Here is a 19,098-nt window from a genome sequence, read left to right as displayed (position 1 = left end):
CTCCTGTCATTCGTCGTCGTCGTCATCATCATCATAGCTTGATATCCATCATGGCAGGCAACAAGAAGAAGAAGTCGAAGCCCGCTGCCAACCCTGCGAGAGGATATGCCACAACATCAGTCGTTTCCAAGGCCCGGGTCGAGCCAGTAGATACTGCCCCTACTCCTTCCAACAAAACTTCAGAAGCTACCAAGTCGAATGGACAACCACCCCCGAACCCCAACGATAGCGACAAGGCTGCGAGCACTGCCGAGAAGACGAAGAAAGAATTGACGCCCGAGGAGTTCGAGGCCCAACTCGAAGAGTCCGAGCTACAGTTGTTAGTGGAGAAATACGCCCAAAAGAGCAAACGAGATGCACAGCGGCAGAAGCAACGACTCGATACAGAGAGGCGGCTGTTACGAAGCCAGGCAGAGTCTCTCAATGCGAAGAAATGGTTGCCCACGGAGCTCATGGACCATATCCTGGATTTGATCCAGGCAGAGGGTCGATTTGCCGCTTCCAACACAAATTCTGAGGGAGCGACAGGCGGGAAGATGCTGTCCGAGGAGGACCTGACGATCAAAATGTGGACATTGCAACAGGCCCTGCAAGGCACGGGGTTCCCAGAAGAGAAGGTACAGGGTGCTTTGCAATTTGTCTTGGATATATCAACAAACATTTCTGGAAGTAACAAGGATTCTATCTGGGGCTTAGACGAGGCGTTAGACTGGCTGGCGAGAGAATGCCCAGCGGGCGACCTGCCAGACTATGACAAGCGAGGCAGGCAGGGACAGACGCCCGCTGATACCCCTTTGCCTTCTGGAGCAACCACGCCGCTGCTCATGGAACCAGAGACTCTACAAAAGGCAAAGTCGAAGAAAAAGAACGGGAATGTGACCGGACGGTCTTCTGGCACAGCTACACCACGACGACAAATCGTCACGTACGACAGCGATATAGAACCCGATGATCTTATACCCGCATATTTGGACACAAAGACAAAATTATTTTCGATACAGCGACCGCAGCAGGATGCGCCACGAAAGAGTCGCAAGTCTGGGCAACAACTCCAGCCATCCTCGATGGCTGGAGACTCCGCTGACGACTCAGAAACACCCAGACTGCTGGCTAAGATAGACAGAATTGAGAAAGATCCTCTTTTCGATGCTGGCCTAGCGCAGATGCAATGGGAGCCTCGGAGGATCGCCCTTGAGAGGGACTTTGCGGAGAATAAGAGGCTCAAGGCTGAGGCGGAATCTTCCCCAAAGCCGGCAGAGGAAGCGTCCACGAAAGAGATGGAAGAAGCTGCCTCTGACAATGAAGATGAAGAGGATGATGAGATTGCAAGAGAGGCGAAGCGCATGGCGGCAGAGATTTTAGCAGAGAATGAAGACGAGGAAGATCAAGCACTGGCGGACCTGTTTGCCGCTCTGCCCACCAACGAGGTCGGTGCTGATGGCAAGACCAGCACTGTTATGAACAACAGCGATGGAACCAAGACCACGATAAGAGATTTTGGGAAGTTGACAGGTGTCACGCCGATGAGGGTTTTGGAAGAGGCCTGTCGGTCTAGGGACTCTTCTGTCAAATTGGCATATATGAAGGTCTCTGAGACGGCATTTGCTCATAGGCACCTCCTCAGCATTGTGTGGGCGAAAGCCCAGGAGCCTCTGTCTGAGCAGGGTGTTGCTGGCGTGGAAGTCGCTTCGTCAACCAACAAATTCGTATTCAAGATGGCCGAGATTGCGACGCCTGACGAGAAGCAATCCGAGGCCTTTATTGCAACGACGGCACTGTTTCTTGTCTTTGGCTCGTCTGCGAAAGACGAGAAGGTCTCATTGCGGTTGCCATCTCAGTTCCGGGACCTTTGGGCCGAATATGCAGAGGCCAAGAAGAACGAGGTGGATGCGCAGGATCGCGCTATCGTCAAGGAATTACGAGCTCTGGTTCGCAAGCGACGCGACCAGGAAGAGGAGGACGGTGTTCTACTGCAGGGAGCATTCCGCGGTCGAAACAACGGCCGCAATGGAGCCGATACTACCGACATCTTGGCTGAAAAGCGGGTGTCGGGTGGCCCCGAATACTACCAAGGCATTTGGCAAAAGAAGATAAGTTCCCCGAAATACCAGACCATGCTGCAGTCCCGCATGCAGCTGCCCATGTGGCATTTTCGACAAGAAGTTGTCGACACGGTGGAGCGAGAGCAGGTCGTCATCATTTGCGGAGAAACGGGTTGTGGCAAGTCGACCCAGGTGCCGTCTTTCTTGCTTGAACACCAGCTCTCTCAAGGCAAGCCATGCAAGGTGTACTGTACCGAACCCCGACGTATATCAGCTATATCTCTTGCTCGTCGTGTTAGCGAAGAACTTGGGGAAGGCAAAGGCGAGATTGGCACGCCCCGGTCACTGGTAGGCTATTCCATCAGACTGGAAGCGAATACCTCGAAAGAGTCGCGACTGATCTACGCGACGACTGGTATCGTCATGAGGATGCTTGAGGGCTCCAACGAGCTACGTGAAATTACTCACCTGGTGCTTGATGAGGTCCACGAGCGATCCATCGAGAGCGACTTCCTCCTTATCGTCCTCAAGAAACTGTTGACGAAGAGGAAGGACCTGAAAGTGGTCCTGATGTCAGCTACGGTGGATGCTGAGCGGTTCTCGAAATTTTTTGGCGGGGCTCAGGTGCTCAATGTGCCTGGGCGGACATTCCCCGTCAAGGTCAACTATCTCGAGGATGCTGTCGAGTTGACCGGTTACACTGCCGACAAGAGGGTCAAGGAGAGGGTCGTTGGTCTTGACGACGATGAGCTTGACATCACGGAACCAGACAGTTCCCTCAAGCCCGACCTTCTCAAGACGCTTCAGCAATACTCTCCTCGTACCCGCAATACCCTGTCCCAGCTCAATGAATACGAGATCGACTTCGATCTCATCGTCCAGCTCATCTCACGAATAGCGGTGGACCCCTCTTATCTCGATTATAGCAAGGCTATACTCATCTTTCTTCCTGGCATTGCTGACATTCGGACGCTCAACGATATGCTACTAGGAGATAGATTCTTCCAGACCGATTGGCTTGTCTACCCCATGCATTCTAGCATCGCTTCTGAAGAGCAGGAAGCGGCATTTCACATCCCTCCTCCTGGGTACAGGAAGATTGTGCTCGCGACCAACATTGCCGAGACCGGTATCACTATTCCGGACGTCACCTGCGTGATTGACACTGGCAAGCATCGTGAGATGCGCTTTGATGAGCGTCGCCAGCTGTCGCGCCTCATCGACACATTCATCTCGAGGGCGAATGCGAAGCAGCGTCGTGGCCGAGCCGGTCGTGTGCAGGAAGGGCTCTGCTTTCACATGTTTACCAAGTACAGACATGACAGTATCATAAGCGATCAGCAGACGCCTGAGATGCTCCGCTTGTCACTGCAAGATCTTGCGATTCGTGTCAAGATCTGCAAGATTGGAGGTATCGAGGAAACGCTTAGCCAAGCGCTGGATCCTCCTGCCGCCAAGAATATCCGCAGAGCTGTTGACGCCCTTGTCGACGTGCGCGCCCTGACGGCTGCGGAGGAGTTGACCCCGCTTGGTCAACAACTTGCACGTCTTCCCCTGGATGTCTTCCTTGGCAAGCTTGTTCTCATGGGCACGGTTTTCAAGTGTCTCGACATGGCTGTCACAGTAGCAGCTATCCTGTCCTCCAAATCTCCCTTCGTGGCACCCTTTGGCCAGCGGGCGCAGGCAGATGCGATTCGGCTGGCATACCGGCGGGGAGATTCAGACCTGCTGACCGTGTACAATGCCTACTTGGCGTGGAAGCGTGTCTGCCAGTCCGCCTCTGGCAACAGCGGCCAAGAGTTCCAATTCTGCAGGAAAAACTTCCTCAGCCCACAAAATTTGGCCAACATCGAAGAGCTCAAAGGCTCGTTACTGGCTGCACTCGCCGACTCTGGGTTCTTGCAGCTTACAGATGAGGAGCGCAGGAGTCTGAACCGCCTCCGTCACTCTGGCGGTGGACGTCGGCGGAATCAGGCATTCTTTGAGCTGCCAAGGCGAGTCAACATCAACAGCGAGAACGATTCCATAACGCAGTCTGTTATTGCCTGGAGCTTCTATCCTAAACTGCTCATCCGCGATGTTCCTGGCGGGAAGGGCCTGCGCAACGTGAGCAATAACCAGTCAATCAGCCTACATCCGACAAGTGTCAATAGGGGACACAATGAACTCAGGTGGCTGAGCTACTACCATATCATGCAGTCGAAAGCGTAAGTCTTCTGCATCGATCTTTGAGGAAATACCAATGCTGACATTTTCAGACACCTGAATGCTCACGAGACGACCGCTGCCGAGTCATTTGCCATCGCGCTGCTGTGTGGTGATGTTCGCGCCGACGTGAGCCCCCCCCCCTTTCCCTTCCTCTTCTCCCCTCTGTCTTAAAAATGTTCCGTATCCTCTGACACATACCTCGCAGATGTACTCAGGGGTTCTTGTCCTCGATGGCAATCGTGCACGATTCGCCGCTCCTGACTGGAAGACGATGCTGGTGATGAAAGTTTTGAGGTCCCGGCTACGCGAGATGCTCACCCGGTCGTTCAAGAATCCGGGTAAGTTGCCAACGGCTCAGCACGAGAAGTGGCTGGCCGTCTGGCAGCAGATCTTCTCACAAGACTTTGGAGACAATAAGAACAATACCGGAGGTGTTGTGAACAGCAATAGGGCTGGCGCGGCTTAGGAAGCTACGACAACGATGAAAGACACCACCGCGATGGAGATGATGATGAAGACGTCAAGCGTCGATGGAAGACCTGAGCAGTCGAGGGAGACCTCGAACGGGCTCCGGCGGTTGACGAATGTCACTTGGAAGGTAGCTAAGGCATGATCTTGTAGAGGGCCTTGGATGACCGCCAGAACGGGTTCCAGATCTGAATCACAAAAGTGACACTGCTGAGGCCTGAACAAGATTGTATGTCTTTTGATCTTGGATCATTCTGTAGATCATTGTGCCGAAAGAGTCCCCCTTGCTGAGGCTTCACAGGTGGCCTCTGATAGAGTCCAGTTTCGAGACGACCACAAGCCATGACACCAACATGTAGACACACCCCTTGTGTCACGTTGTTCCTTCCACTAGCGCCTGACCCTCATAACCATTCTCTGCCCAAACGTCTTAAATTTTTGCTTGTTGACTGATGTGTATAGTGAGGTTTACATGCGTCTCGGAAGTCCTACACGTCTCTTCCAAGGATACGAGAAACTGAGACTCTTATGTATACTTCTTAGGAAGAACTTTGGAACGGCGAGAGCGTTAAATTGTACCGGCTTCAGACCGTGCTCGAGTCCTGGTCTGGATCTTCAGCCCTCCTTCCCATTCCTCCAGCCTCTAACCTCTGCAGAGCTCGGTCGACCTCCTTCTCCCACTTGCTCATACCAACAATCACCCACTCCAACGCACCCACAAGATACAGGGCCACACACTGCCCAACCCAGAGACCCGCCAGCCCCCAGCCGTGGAATGCAAGGTAGATGCCACCAGGCAGGGCGCCGCAGTAGTAACTCACGATGTTGACCAGCGCACCGACCCACTGGCGGCCCATACCGCGGAGCACGCCGCCACAGGACCCGTTCAGCCCGTCGGCGATCTGGAACAGGGCTACGTAGGGCATGACCTCGGCGACGAGCTTCACCACACGCTCGTCATCGTTGAACAGCCTGCCGAAGACGTCCTTGGTGCCCATAAGCACGGCCAAGATGACAGCGCCCAGCACTGTGCTCAGCACCGCGGCGCAGTGGGCGGCCCGTCTGGCGTCGTGGGGCCGCTGCGCCCCGAGCAGGTTGCCCAGCCGGGCCGAGGCCGCGACGCCCAGGCCGAAGGGGACGGTGTTGATGATCTGATCGGCGGTCATGATGACGCTCTGCGCGGCGAGTGGGATGGTGCCCAGGCGGCCTGCTGCGAGGGCGACGATCTCGAAGGCCCACCACTCGGTGCCGACGTGGACCACTCCCAGCAAGGCGAGGCGCGCAAAGGGGCCGATATGGTGCATGGCCCTGGCGGGGGCGAGCCCGCCCCAGCACTCGCTGCCTTTGACAAAAATGGTGTAGGCGACGAGGAGCAGGAAGGAGAGCCAGTAGGAGAGGCCTGTGGCGAGGGGCGCGCCGTACAGGCCGATATTGAAGGTGTAGATGAAGAGGTAGTTCAGGAGGGCGTTGAGAGGCGAGGTGATGAGGAGAACGTAGGTGCCAGGACGATAGATCTCTGAAAATGGAGGAACACAGAAAGGGAGCCCAGTCAGTCAACATCATCGATCGGGACGATCAAGGGGGGTTTGACTGGAAGATTCCGTTTGCTTACCTTGCGCCTGTAAGTACTTTTTCATCGCCTCGAACCAGATATAACCCAGCCCGCCTGGGATCAGACACATCAGAAACCTCGAGCTCTGAATACAGATGAACTCCTCCTGGCCGAGCGCACGGAAGATGTGCTCAGAGAAGAGCCAGATGACAGCCACGACTGCATAGAATAGAGACAGGACGAAGATGCCTCTCTGCAGGAGGATGCCGAGGTCGTGCTTGTTCGAGGAGCCGGTGAAGCTGCTCGAGGCCAAGGTGTCGAGCGCGGTGGTCCCGCCGAGAGCGATCAGCCAGGCCGTCGCCATGGCAAACATGTACGAGAAGGCAGCCGTGGCCAGCGCCTCGGGGGACAGCCGGCCCACGACCAGGACCGACACGGTTTGTAGGGAGTTCTGCAGCGTGTAGGCTAATATGACGGGGATCGAGGCCTTGGTGAGGAGCCAGATCTCGCCGAGCCATGTCCTCCACTCGGGCGCCCCGGGCTCTGTCGGCTCCGCCAGGACATCTGAAGCTGTTGGGTATTCCGGTGCTCCAGGCTTCGGGAGGAGGGCGGAGGTCTCGGTGGGCGGCATGCCATCTGAGCTCACCGTCTCAGAGGATGAGGAGCCGCTTGGCATTGTGTTTGTTTGTGACTAAAGACCGAGATATGTTTTCCTTCTTCTTCTTCTTCTTCTTCTTCTTCTCCTGTCAATCCCTTGAGAATCTGCGGGAAAGGTGGGCAATGGTCTTAGAGTTGTAATGTTTTCGAGAAGAAAAAAGGAGGAATTGGTCAACAGGATCACGGCTAAAGATTCACGAGATTGCCCATGTCACGGATTCGCGACAATAAGGCAAGAATGAGAGGATGAAAGAGACAGGAAACAGTAGGAAAAAGACTTTTTCTCTCTCTTTTCTTCCTTCTTTTTTTTTCCCCCCGAGACAATTCAACGACGTCGACGACGTTGTCAGTGGGCCATATGCCCCGCGATGTAACTCATGATGACAGAGTAGCGAGGAGGGGCAGATCTAAAAACCCAGGGAGATAAAATGCATGCATGGTAGAGAGATAAGAGTGCCCGAGATAAAATCAGAGTAATAAGCGTGGGCGAAGATATCTATCTGTAAGCCATCCGGATCGACTAACATAATCAAGCCATTCATCCATGAACGCCGAGAAGGGAGGAGAGTGGGAGAGTGAGAGATTGGGGAGACGGGCACTGCCGCTCGTAGCATTTGTCAAGGTAATTCATAACGGACCGGCCAAAGAAGCGGTGGAGCTCCTGGAACCGGCAGCCAGCCATGTACTATAGAACGTATAGTGCGAGATAGGGAAAGTTCCTCTGGTTCGCCGCTGACTACGGACGTTGTTGACTCGTTGCAGGTGTTGCTATCCTTACAACCCGAGGTTTTACAGAACCTTGCCGCAGATCTGGATTTGGCATAAATAGCCTATTAAGGGACATTGTGTGCTTGAGTTAATAGTTTCAGTGGATCACCAGATTGTCAAAGATGTCATCGAAATTCAGCTTGAACAGAGATCAATTGAGCTTTGCAACCTCATTACAATTTCTGAGAGAGGGTGCTTGAGTACATCTCAAGGGTTAAAGAAAAAAAATGGAAAAAGAGATGAAAGAAAGAAAAAGCTAGAAGAAAAGGAAATAAAACCCAACAAAAGCTCTGTGGTGATCCATTGTATACAATATTAAACCCTAACCCTATCTGGCTGCTGGGAAGCCGTGAAGGGTTCTCTTCTCAAAATGATTTCTGTCTTGTCGTCTTGTACTTTGCCAACCCCGCGCCCAATCAAAGGTTCAACAACGCCATCGCTGGAATGGAAGAAGAAGAAGGAGAAGAAGAAGAAGAAGAAGAAGACATAGAAAAGGCATATACTGTTAATTGTACACGGGCCGCTGCTTCCCCCTCTGGTGTGAGAGAGATACAGGGACGAACATCTCTTCAACAGACATCACCAACCCTGCGTCACAGGCCCTGTCGTTGTTGTCGTTCCGTTGGCAAAAAGCCCTGGATCGATAAAGGACCCCGAGTCAAGACCACCAACCCTTCCTTTCTGCTCCTCGTGATGTCCTCCTGCGCTGTCACCGCTGATGCCTCCCGTCAGCCACTCGATCAGCGTCAGCGCGCCTTTCATTGCCCTCTCGGTGACATCCCAGTCCTCCATTCCCATCTGGACCAGGCCCACCGTCAAAAGGCTCTTGACGAACCTCTCGTGCGGCGTGCCGCGCGACGCAGGCGTGATACTCAACACGACCCACGCAAAGACACCGAGCACGGTCTTCCAGCTGCGCAAAGGGATCCTCCAGACGGTAGTCCACAGCCGGAGGAAGTCCTCTTGGCTGCAGACGGCCGGGTCTCGCAGGGGTTTCCGGGTCATGATGGCCCTCGCATAGATCAGAGCTGCCTGCCTTACGGCCTGGTACATGGTGTCCTGGACAGTAGGGCCCGGTGGACTGGCAGTATCGATGCTCGCCGTGTGGCTTGGGGTCGTGGGGCTCGGGTGTCGAGAGGCCCGCCGCGGGGGTTCGCCTGAGGATGAACGTCGGAGTGCTGTCGAGCCAAACGGGTCCGCGCTCAGGGGGCTGAGCTGGTCCTCGGACCCCCTGTGGCGCTGCTGCGCTGCTGGAGCCTCGGCCGTGAGGTTGGAGATGCGGTCGTAAATCCAGGCGGATGTGCTCTGGACCTTCTGGAGGTCCTTTTCTGACGGATACTCTGGCAGGGCCAGGACCAGCCTGATCAGGAACCTCATGTCATCGAGGGTCTGCGCAGTGGCCTGATGCATGTGCAGTGCCTCGGCGCATCTCGAGAATGATGCGAGCGAGGGCACCAGGGGCGTGTTAAGGAACACCCTGAACGGGACCCGCGCGACGTCTCGAAAGTCGAATTCGGGCCCGCCTTGAAGATATGGCCGGACCTCAAAAGATAAAGCGATGGCGATGTCGGACCTGGCTCTCCTGGTCAGCACCAGCGCTCTGCAACAGTCTAAGTCCCGTCTCCTGAGGGGGAGGGGCGGATGGGTATTGTATCGCGCTCCCCCCGCCTTCGGCTCCATCTTACACAATGACAAGCCTGGCTAGCAAGCCCCCAAGGCCCAGATTTCCAAACCCACCCCGCAGCCTTACCATCTCGCGCAGGCCGGTCAGGTGCGCCCGCAGGTCGTCCGTGTTGCCCCAGTACCACTCGTTGAGCATCAGCTGCATCACGCCCGCGATAGCCTCATCCGTCGTCGACCCTCGGCTCTGCAGGTGCTCCGTCAACATCTCGATGGCACGGCACTTGTGTGCCACTGCCGTTGTGCTTTCGATGTTGCCCATCTCGCCCTGGAAGCAGGCCGACGTGTAGATGGCCGTCTGGATGAGCAGCGGGCTGTGCAGACAGAAGGGGACATACTGCCTCATGTATGGGTTGGAGTTGACGTCGGGTTCGCTGTCAAGGGACGCTTTGAAGCGGGAGATGAAGTTGACGACTATTTTTCGGGGGCGGAGAGACAGAAAGGAGAGAAGCGCAGTCAGCATTGCTTCCCACATCTCGCGAGATGATTTTTTTTTTTTTTTGCTTCTTTTTTCCCTTCTTCTCAACAGATGAGTGGTATTCAACTTACAGAAGCGCAATAGCTCAGCATCTTGCCGCGTTGCCTCGAAGGGCAGAGGCGTGCCGTCGCCTGCTGAGCCTGACCACGACAGCTGTCTCAGCCAGAAGAGTATCTCGTCAGTCTTCTCAGCCTGCCACTGCTGAGTATGTATCGCAGGGAACATGATAATTCTGTCCAGCAGCGCGTTGGCAGTGTGAAACGCGTCAGAGTGCGCCATACAGCCTGGTAGACATGTGACCGGGGTAGCACTGCTTTGTGCGGGCCCAGGCCCCTGCCATCGACTTTCCCATCCTGTCGTGCTGGAGTTTGCATGCTGCGGCCAGTCTGTGTTTAGCCATAACTGCTGCTGCTGCTGCTGCTGCTGCTGCTGGTGATCATGGTGGTGTTGGAGCTGGACACGTAGATCCGCCGGCAGAAGCGGCTGGGAGATGCCATCGACCGGCGCGAGTTCGTCTCCCAAAAATGAGGCTGGGAGAAGACTGCAGGGCAGCGTTGTCATCGGGTACTGTCCAGGCCCATCACTGCGTCTTCTTGGGGCGATATGTCAGACCAACAAGTGCCTCGGGGCGACTTTTCCTATTGTCAAGGGATGCAGAGACACAAAAGGAGAGAGAGTGATCACACCTGTGGGTATTCGTCATATACTCGCAGAGTGGAGGAGGAAATCTTCTTGCACAGTTGCTGCATGGCTGGCCTTGGTTGCACTGAAGAACTCTCTTGCGTCAGCCGGTGTGTTCCCAGAAAAGCACAATTCTTTCCTAATATTGCACGGACTCCTCCTCGTCCTCCTTCTTCATAGGGTGCCGCAACGGCATGGCAGAGAGAAGAAGAGAGGAAAAGGAAAACTCATGGGTCTTTGGAAGAGCCGGCCAGCGATCTCTTTTTTTTCTTTCTTTCCTCTTCTTCTTCTTTCCCCTCCACTTGCCTTTTGCTTCCGCCGTCTGCATTCACCGCAAGAGACAGGCACCCTCTCTGACCGCAACGAGCGTCCTGGCCCGCCAGAATGGGAAGAGTCCGACATAATGGTGCATATAACCCTTTAGACCCCGTGGGACCAGATCAAAGACAACAGAGAACTCGGGCCCTTTTCGGTAGGGGAAGGTTATTATTTCCTGGACCTTTCCTTACCCGCGGCGTCGACGTGAAAAAGGAAAGCTCGACCCAATCTCAGAGGCAGGGTATGTATGATGCATAAGACACGAAAGAACACCAGACAGATTCGGCAACACAGCGGGCAGCAAGTCGAGGGACACTGTTCTCCATGGGAGTAAACCGCCCTGACTTGAAGAATCCTCGGGGGTTGCTCGAGCAGGAGAGTGGCAAATGAAGTCAAAAGAAAGATATCGACCGCCGCCGCCCAAACGTCATTGTCCCCTGGCAGCCAGGGGGTTTGTGGTTTATGAAATGAATGCTTTCTGCAGGACGCCTGTCCGCTAATTATATGGTATTTTTAGCATAAATACGTAGCCCGCAACCTAGACTTAGACTGGACAGAGCCTCAGCTGGAGCCTCGTCGGTGCTAGCTGATAGGTCACTCGTCGAGGGGCCTCTCACTACTTTCTCTCTTGTCTTCCTCCTAGAAGCCCCCCTCGGCCTAGCCCTCGTACGTCTCTTGTCAGCGGGCCCAGTCTCATCTTTGCTTTTTTTTCCCTATCTACCACGCGCTGCCCTGAGACAAAAGTCAGGTGCCAAATTTGCATGGCGTCACTCGAAAAAAATAAAGCGCGCCGAGACCTTCATCATTAGAATAGAAGGTCAAGGATACCTCTCCCTCCCTCTCTCTCTCTCTCTCTTCGAGACCGTGCGAGCCTTCTCGCTCTGTGTCTCTCACATTCTCTCCGAGATGGCCGGTATGACTCCCTCTGCCTGCCATAGTTCAAGAGAGATGATGACATTTATCCCCAAGCCACCGGCCATCGCTGCCTGGGGTAAGATGGAGGGAGGGGCCAAGGTGTGGTTTTCTACAGAGCACCCATGCTCTTGGGAGGGGGAGAGAGATCGAGACCTCTTTCTCTCACTTTGGTAGGGCGACGACCCCGATCGGACGGTAGCTCCAGCCAATAAACACGAACAAGCTTTCTCGTTATGCCGCTTGGTGCGCGGCAGTTGGGGAGGTGGGAAGGATCCCCGTGGACGCCACGGAGCCAGGCAAGAAGTTGATTAGTAGTAGTGATATTATAGTACTAGTAAGTAAGGTTACTTAGATTATGCTTCACACACCCTGCAAAATCCACCCAACGAAACAGGGGCTAGGGGAAAGAAGAGGAGGTGGGGGGGGGGGGTGGGTTGACTTCTGAGCCATGTCCGGGGTGAAACATTGTGTACATTGGCGGTCAATGAAAATGAAAAGAAAGAAGGAAAGAGTAAGCCGCCTACAGGGCCCACAGGAGCACAGAGATAGAGAGAGAAACTAAAAAAGAGAGTTGGAGCCTGTCATGTAGGTGAGTCTATTACGTCCTTTTTCCCCAACGAGATCAAACCTGGCAAAAACCATGTTCCTCCTACAGGACTGGCTAGCGACTTGGCAGTGGACGCTGAGAGGACAGCTCTACGAGCTGTGGCGCACCTGTTATATGAATGGCTAAGATCCAGCTGGCTGCAGTGTCTCTGACTAGCTGAGCCTCACGGACAGGTTGCAGGAGAAGAAAAGGGGGGGGGGGTTGCGTAGGAGGAGTAAAAAGAGATCGAAGGAGAAGGCAGGGCAGGGAATTAAGCACACATCTGACACCGCAGCTAATCCCTACTTCGAGGGTGCTAGATTCCAAGACAAAAAGCATGTCGTATTGGGATATGAACGTGCCGAGATACGGGCATGATCACTGCAATTTTTAGACGTACGCATACCAGCTAGAAATCAGTAGAAGGAAGGCCCCCATGTTGCACTTCTCCTGACGGGATCCAGCCCTATAAAGCCCCAGGTTATATGCCGAAGACGGTATAGACTGCCTGCAGACAGAGATAAACGAGCTGGGCCTATCTCATAGCACTGCAATATTACCTTGTTAGCCAGCTGAGCGTCCTAATTTATTTTCCTTTTTCCTTCCTTTCCTAGTAAATTGGAACAAGACAGTCATCCAAGCATCCTCCTCCTCCTCTTCCTCCTCCTCGATACGACTATGGGAGGTACAAGCGGGCGGAAGATCCGTGAACTAAGGCAAGAAGAAGAAAAAGAAAAAAAAGCATAAGGAGAAAGGAAGAAAAGTATGCTTGTCGGCTGACTGCTCTGACCATCTGGGCAGATAAATGACGAAGGATGGAAAACCTGTCAGGTACCGAACGGCTGGAAACCCCCCTGTACAATGACCTCTTGTAAGCATCGGGCCAACTCTCATTCACCAAACGCAAGGTCATCTAGGCCATGGCGAAGATGGGAGGGGGCCAGGGGGTGGGTGTTGGGGCGTTGGGCTGGTAAGCACCTTGTGCGGACCGCAACAGATAAGAAGGGGTATACGAGAAAAGAGAGAGAGACAGAGAGGGAGAGAGAAAGAATGACGAAAGGGGAGTGGGGGGTGTGCCTACCACGCAAAAGACCCAAGGTACTGTCGACTTTCTTCTTTGATTTTCTCCTTTTTTTTTTTGTATAAAAAACGATCAAAATCTCACAGGCCGACGGAACAAAGCAGAGCAGACGAATTAGGCCCTCCTAACTGCCAAGCATGTCCAGCTGACGAGGTTTTATCAAGCCACGCTGAAGCACACCATCTTTTAATCGTTTTAGGTTGTGGGCTGACACACACTCACACACTCACACACACTTACTCACTGACTTGCACGCCAGCCAAGTGCGGGCTGGACGGCATGGATGTATGCATGCATGCATGCATGGATGAATGGATGGGAAGCGCAAAGTGAACGAAGCGCAAAAGAAAGAAGAAGCAAAAACCAGGGCAAGGACAGGATGTATCCCACAATGTACCACGTGTTATGTAGAGAAAGGGAGATCCTACCGTAGCCTTCAGCCTTGTCACTTGGGTCCTTCATAGTTTGGCATGTGTATCCCCTCCCTTTCTCCTGGCGCAGCTAAGGGTCTCGAGCGCCGCCCTGGTTCTGGCGGGGAGGTGACCTCTAGACTACTTGGCATAGGAGCTTCGAGGTGCAATGACAATGTGGTATTGGTCGTAGTAGGGCGACATCATCATCACCATCATCAGCAGCATGCAGAACGATACCACGTTCCGTCGCATATGCAGTGAATGCAACGTGAAGAAGGGGGGGGGGGGGTGAGCAAAGAGGGGAGGTGAAAAATACGGGGTGAACATGGGAACTTAGACGAGAGACGGTATAGTCAAGTGCGCCGCGAATGATACGGCTAGACTCCTTTTTTTCCCTCTCTTTCTTGTTATCATTTTTATCTATAAAATGCACTTAGAGCACATCGTCCTTCTGAAAGGACAGGATCCGACAAGAGACACACACAATCAAATCGATCAAGGCTGCAGGGGAGGATCGGCGCGGATGCAGGGACTTGGGATGAAAGATCCACCCTGTTTCCAGTCTGCTGGGTCCAATGGGACGAGGCTGGCTGACGTATCTTTTTCTTTTTTCTTTTGATTTTCTTCTTCCTTTTCACTGGTGTCATTTACTATAGATCGAAGGAAATGGTTCTGAGACCAGACACAGCGTGACTCATTGTGAAAGTCCAAAAGAAATCATGTATGCTGAAATTGGTATCGTAAGAGCAGGAGAGAGAAGAAAAAAAAAAAGAGAAATAAGAAATCCACTGGAGCCCAAACTTGGTCTCCTGAACGCCGCCTTGTCGTCACTGTCATGAGCAGTCTTCAAGCCTGTCAGTCCAGTCTAGGCCCCAGCCCTGGAACCCAGGCTGTGCCACCCCACCCCTCCCCTCCCCCCCTCCAAGGCCGGGCATGTGTGTGTTCGTAGCTTAGCCGAAGCCTTCGTATGCATGTGCGTCGACCTGATTGAGTCACCCATATCCAGGTATACGCTCCTGAGCCAAGAAAAATAAGCTGCATAAACCTTCCTACGCACACAACGTTTCCTCTCTCCGCCTCCTCTTAGTCTTCCCTCACCGACCTTGATAATTCGGGGGCTTCCTCCCCACAGGTGGTGGTGGCTGCTCATCGTCGAGCGGGTACGGCGGCGCAGCAGCAGCAGCACCACCACCACCACCAACAGCGGCATCAATAGACGAGATCGCGGGCGCTGTGCCCACTCTCCGCATGGCCTGGTGGTCAGGCAGGGGCGTCTTGGGTGGCAGCGGAGGAGGCTCAACCCGTGAGCGTTGTGGTGACGTACTGCCGTAAGCTCCTTGGCCTCGAGGACGCTCGTCTGCTGAGACGATGGCGATCTTGTCCGTCCCTGCGGCGGTCCGAAATTGCGCTGGCGATGGCGCGTGTACCACCAGGTGATCATCGTGGTCGGCGCTGTGGTTAGGGACTGGCGCCGACGGCGGCCGAACTCGTCCTTCAGGTGGCGTTTCTCGGCGGGGTGACAGGGGTGGGGGGATAGCAGCCTCCTCGTCCTGCGGGATGGGAGGTAAGACACGCTCGTATGAGCTTCTGGGAGACCGCTGGTTGGTTGGCACTGATAGGGCGTCGATCCCGGAGTCGTACGACTGTCTGTCGATAGACCGGTTGGAGGGGGTATTCGGCGCGGGTGGCCATGCCTCTGGGATCTCTGCCGGGAGCTCCACTGCAAGCGGCGATAGGAGGTTGTAGTCCTCCTTAAAGGGCTTCAGCTCCGACTCACCGCTGTACCGATCGAGGCGCTGCTTTGCCCGGTTGATCTTAGCCAGCCTGGCCGCACAGTCCTGCACCATCTTCTGTTCTGTCCTGCGGCCGAGGTACATTCTCGTCGACGTGGAGATCTCAGACAGCCGATTCCACTCGTTCATTCCGAACTCGCCCACACCGACCTCCACGTTTAGCCGGTAGTAGTTGTCAATATTCACTCCTTTCGAGGGCAAAATGTCCTTTTTCATCAGCTCGTGTGTCTTCTCGCAGCCCTCGATCTTGGAAATGAGTCTCCTCCTGGCCTCGGCGAACCCTCCCAAGAACCCTTCGTACCATTCCGTCTTGTTTACGTCGCTGCTCTTGGGCCTCTTGCCTGTCCCGAGGCTGAGGAAGACGCCAATCTCACGTCCGGGCCACTCGTTTGTCATAGCCTCCTCGAGCGCCTCGGGGGAAGGGTTGAACTTTCCGTCGCCGCCATCGTGGAACACAGTCTGGCCAATCCGGATGGGCTTGAAGGCCAGTCCTATCGAGCAGGTCGCCCTTCCTGCCTCCCAGATTGTACAGTCGTATTCGGGAGCCGTCTCCCTCCTGGAGTCATATGACCGCAGCAGCACAACGTCAGACTTACTGCGCGCGCCGTTGTAGATCGCGGTCACAGCCCTAACAAAGTTTGTATGTCAGCCAAAAACAGTCGACAGTTCTGGAGAGGGGGGGGGGGGGGTCTTCGAGATTAACATACGTCTTGGTCCTGTTTTCTCTCTCGTCGTATAGGCGCGCATTTGGATCACCTCCCCTTCCGGTGAAGGCGGGCCGTGCCATCTGTGCCGTCGGGCTCTTGGCGCTGAAACTAACCACACTCGCGTTGCTGAGATGCCTCCTCGGCCCGTGGGTGTTCCCGCCGCGGGACTGTGGACTCAGCGGGCTGAACAGAGATGAGGTGCCGTCGTCTCCTTCTGACCCCGATACCGTGTGCTCCCTGACGGCTTCCTGGATGGCCTCCTCGAGCTTCGAGGCCTTGAAGAGGGTCGAGTGGGTAGGGATGCCGAAGAGGGTCTTGTCGGTCTCGAAAACCATGCGGGTCATGCGCACATAGAGCTCCTTGCAAGTCTCGAGGTCGAGCCGCAGGCGTCCCAGCATGAGAGCGATGAGGCCGCCCGTTCCGGTGCCGACGATCAGGTCGAAGTGGTCGGCAGGCTTGGGGATCTCGTGGCGTCGGGGCGCGCGGCCTTCCATCTCGACAAAGGTTCGGTGCATAATCTCCTGTATGATGATGAACATGCTGTAGCCTCGGACACCGCCGCCATCTAGATGGGTTGAGATGCCAAAGTCAGCACACAAAAGAGTCGTGATAAGCCGGTAGCCGCCGGCGGAAGGGGGTGGGAAGAAAGCAGTGAGGGGGAAGGCGCACCTAGCGACAGCACACGAAGGGGAGGACCCTTCGTGGTGTCCTTCCGTGTCAGACCGGTCGATGCCATGGGTCTAAAGCACGGCGTGTAGTGGGTATGTGTGTGTATATGTGTGTGTGTTTCTCTTTCTTCTGGATGCAGTAAGACAAATGCCTTGTTCTGTGCGTGGAGAGGGAGGCGTTGGCCAGAGAGAAGTAATCGACGACGAAGATGGGTAAATAGCTAAGTGCGGCTGCTGAGTAGAGAAAAGAACAATGTGATTGCGGGCAGTTTAGTTTCACCGGCGCGCCACAGGAGGGCAACCAAACCAAACCAAACCAAACGAAACGAAGCCCAACATTCTGCTACCATAGAGTAGCACTACTAAAGTCATAGGGAAGATCAATATAAGAGGCAGGGTGCAGGGGCCACGGCCCAGGGGCGCAGTGCGTCACTGCTCCACTGAGAGATCGAGGGAAAAAAGCGAGGCTCTGACGGGCGAATGACGGTGGCACGCGGGGTTATTCAGGTTCGACACAGCGAGGAAAGGGTTGCGATGGGGGGAAGGGAGGCCAGGGGGGCCACTGAGGAGCCAGTGAAAAACCAGGGAGGAACCGCTGAGGAGACATTGATCATGACTGAGAAAACAAGGTTGAGGTGTTGGAGCTCGGTAGACTACCGTACCGCAATACAAACCCCCTGTGGGGAGGCTGTGCACCGCCACAGAAACAGGGGAACCACGCAAGGATACAGCTGTTAGGGGTGCCAAGGTGCCATGTTTTACAGGGTTCCTTCAGCGGCCTCACAGTGGCCCAGTGTGGCCCAGCAGACCACATCGGGCAGCTCGAACCCCAAAGGCGACGTGAGGTAATCGATCTCGAGATACAGAGACCCAAATGCTGGAGATATGCATACGTACGTCAAGGTACCGACTGTCAAGGTATCGTCAAGGATCCTTTAGCAGGATCCGATCATGGCTAACAGTAGTACATAACAACCACCCATTGAGAAGAGTGTTGAGAGACAAGTCGGCTAAAGAAAATAAACTACAAGAGGGAGGGAGCTGATCGACCGTTTATTTTCCTCGCGCCGACGAAAATAAACAAGGATTACAAGAATAGAAAGAGGCGAACAATGGATATCCCTTGTGTGTTCATTGTTGAATTGGATCTTGTTTTCACCACTACTACTATCTGCTCCGTTTGCTACGGTCGAAAGCCTGCCAAGCTGAGAAGTCCTAGAAATCTAGCTGCACTATTTACCATAATATGGAGCAATTCCGGTGGCAGTGCTATTCTCTGTCAGCTCTGTCAGCTCGCGTTCGCGTTGAAACGCCGAGTCTACCTCTCAAGCTCATGTGAATCAGTACTGCTTGCTTACTCAGTGTATACGTACATACGAGTACGGAAAAGGGGGCGTATGGACGCCAATTGACTCAGGATCTCATCATTAGATCTCAGTCAGGAGTGAACTTTGTTCTGAGGTCATTTTGCGCCATGTGTCACGACGCCTTGTGGAGTGATCCTGCCCAGCGATCAGAGGGGTGGTTGGTTATCCATGCCCATCTAATTCTGATTTGCCTCTGAAATCCAGTAACATAATTGATTTGTTCCAAGGTCAGAATGTGAGACTCAAGAAGCCGCTGAGTTCCAGCAAGCCCCATCTCATTTATGTAATTTCGAAATCTCGAATGCTCCAAATATGCACCAAGGTACAGGCCTGCCTGGGCCTGTAGCTCACTGCTGACAACCACTACACACGACGTAACTACAGTGACTATCGTACAGCATGCCCACGCTCAACCCATTCTTAGGGGTCTAAAGAAGAACAAGCCGTTTTCTTTCGAACATTTTTTTTCTTCCCAGGGGAAGAATTCCTCTTTGCCCTCTTTCTTTTTTCGCTTTTGTTGTCCTTCTCTCTTCTACTCCACCTGCCCTTGCCCTATATATAATATGCATCAGGCTTAGCCAGGAAACTCGGAACTGGGGTGATTTGGGGTCAGGCGACAGTAGGATTATTCAGTCAGGAGATTCCTGAGTTCGGTGATTTTACGGATATATGTTCACATAAGTACCGATCGAGTTTCTTTCACAAGCCAATGAAAT

At 54.1% G+C, this 19,098-nt stretch overlaps 4 protein-coding genes across 4 annotated transcripts; 1 reads left to right on the top strand and 3 right to left on the bottom strand.

Annotated features, from left to right (window-relative positions):
• Window positions 1-50: 50 nt before the first annotated feature.
• M406DRAFT_268032 (P-loop containing nucleoside triphosphate hydrolase protein) lies at window positions 51-4,716 on the top strand (the record flags this gene model as incomplete). Its single annotated transcript, XM_040917905.1, has 3 exons — window positions 51-4,249; window positions 4,301-4,376; window positions 4,456-4,716. 3 exons carry the CDS (start codon window positions 51-53, stop codon window positions 4,714-4,716), a joined length of 4,536 nt encoding a protein of 1,511 aa, XP_040771959.1.
• Window positions 4,717-5,302: 586 nt separating this feature from the next.
• On the bottom strand, window positions 5,303-6,901 carry M406DRAFT_268167 (MATE efflux family protein; the record flags this gene model as incomplete). Its single annotated transcript, XM_040917918.1, has 2 exons — window positions 5,303-6,234; window positions 6,331-6,901. The coding sequence occupies 2 exons, from the start codon at window positions 6,899-6,901 to the stop codon at window positions 5,303-5,305; spliced, it is 1,503 nt and encodes a 500-aa protein (XP_040771958.1).
• Window positions 6,902-8,274: 1,373 nt separating this feature from the next.
• Window positions 8,275-9,838, bottom strand: M406DRAFT_268085 (uncharacterized protein; the record flags this gene model as incomplete). Its single annotated transcript, XM_040917907.1, has 2 exons — window positions 8,275-9,268; window positions 9,381-9,838. 2 exons carry the CDS (start codon window positions 9,836-9,838, stop codon window positions 8,275-8,277), a joined length of 1,452 nt encoding a protein of 483 aa, XP_040771957.1.
• A 4,716-nt stretch (window positions 9,839-14,554) lies between these two features.
• Window positions 14,555-17,165, bottom strand: M406DRAFT_282879 (FabD/lysophospholipase-like protein). The gene is made up of 3 exons (XM_040918494.1): window positions 17,017-17,165; window positions 16,348-16,912; window positions 14,555-16,268 (listed from the first exon to the last, which is right to left on the bottom strand). Exons 1-3 carry the CDS (start codon window positions 17,081-17,083, stop codon window positions 14,942-14,944), a joined length of 1,959 nt encoding a protein of 652 aa, XP_040771956.1. The 5' UTR covers window positions 17,084-17,165; the 3' UTR covers window positions 14,555-14,941.
• Between the last annotated feature and the right edge of the window lie 1,933 nt (window positions 17,166-19,098).

Source organism: Cryphonectria parasitica (genome assembly GCF_011745365.1).
Source record: "Cryphonectria parasitica EP155 unplaced genomic scaffold M406scaffold_9, whole genome shotgun sequence".
In the NCBI taxonomy this organism is placed as follows: Eukaryota; Fungi; Ascomycota; class Sordariomycetes; order Diaporthales; family Cryphonectriaceae; genus Cryphonectria; species Cryphonectria parasitica.
The sequence above is the reverse complement of the archived record's forward strand: the minus strand, read 5'-3'. Positions and strand labels throughout refer to the sequence as shown.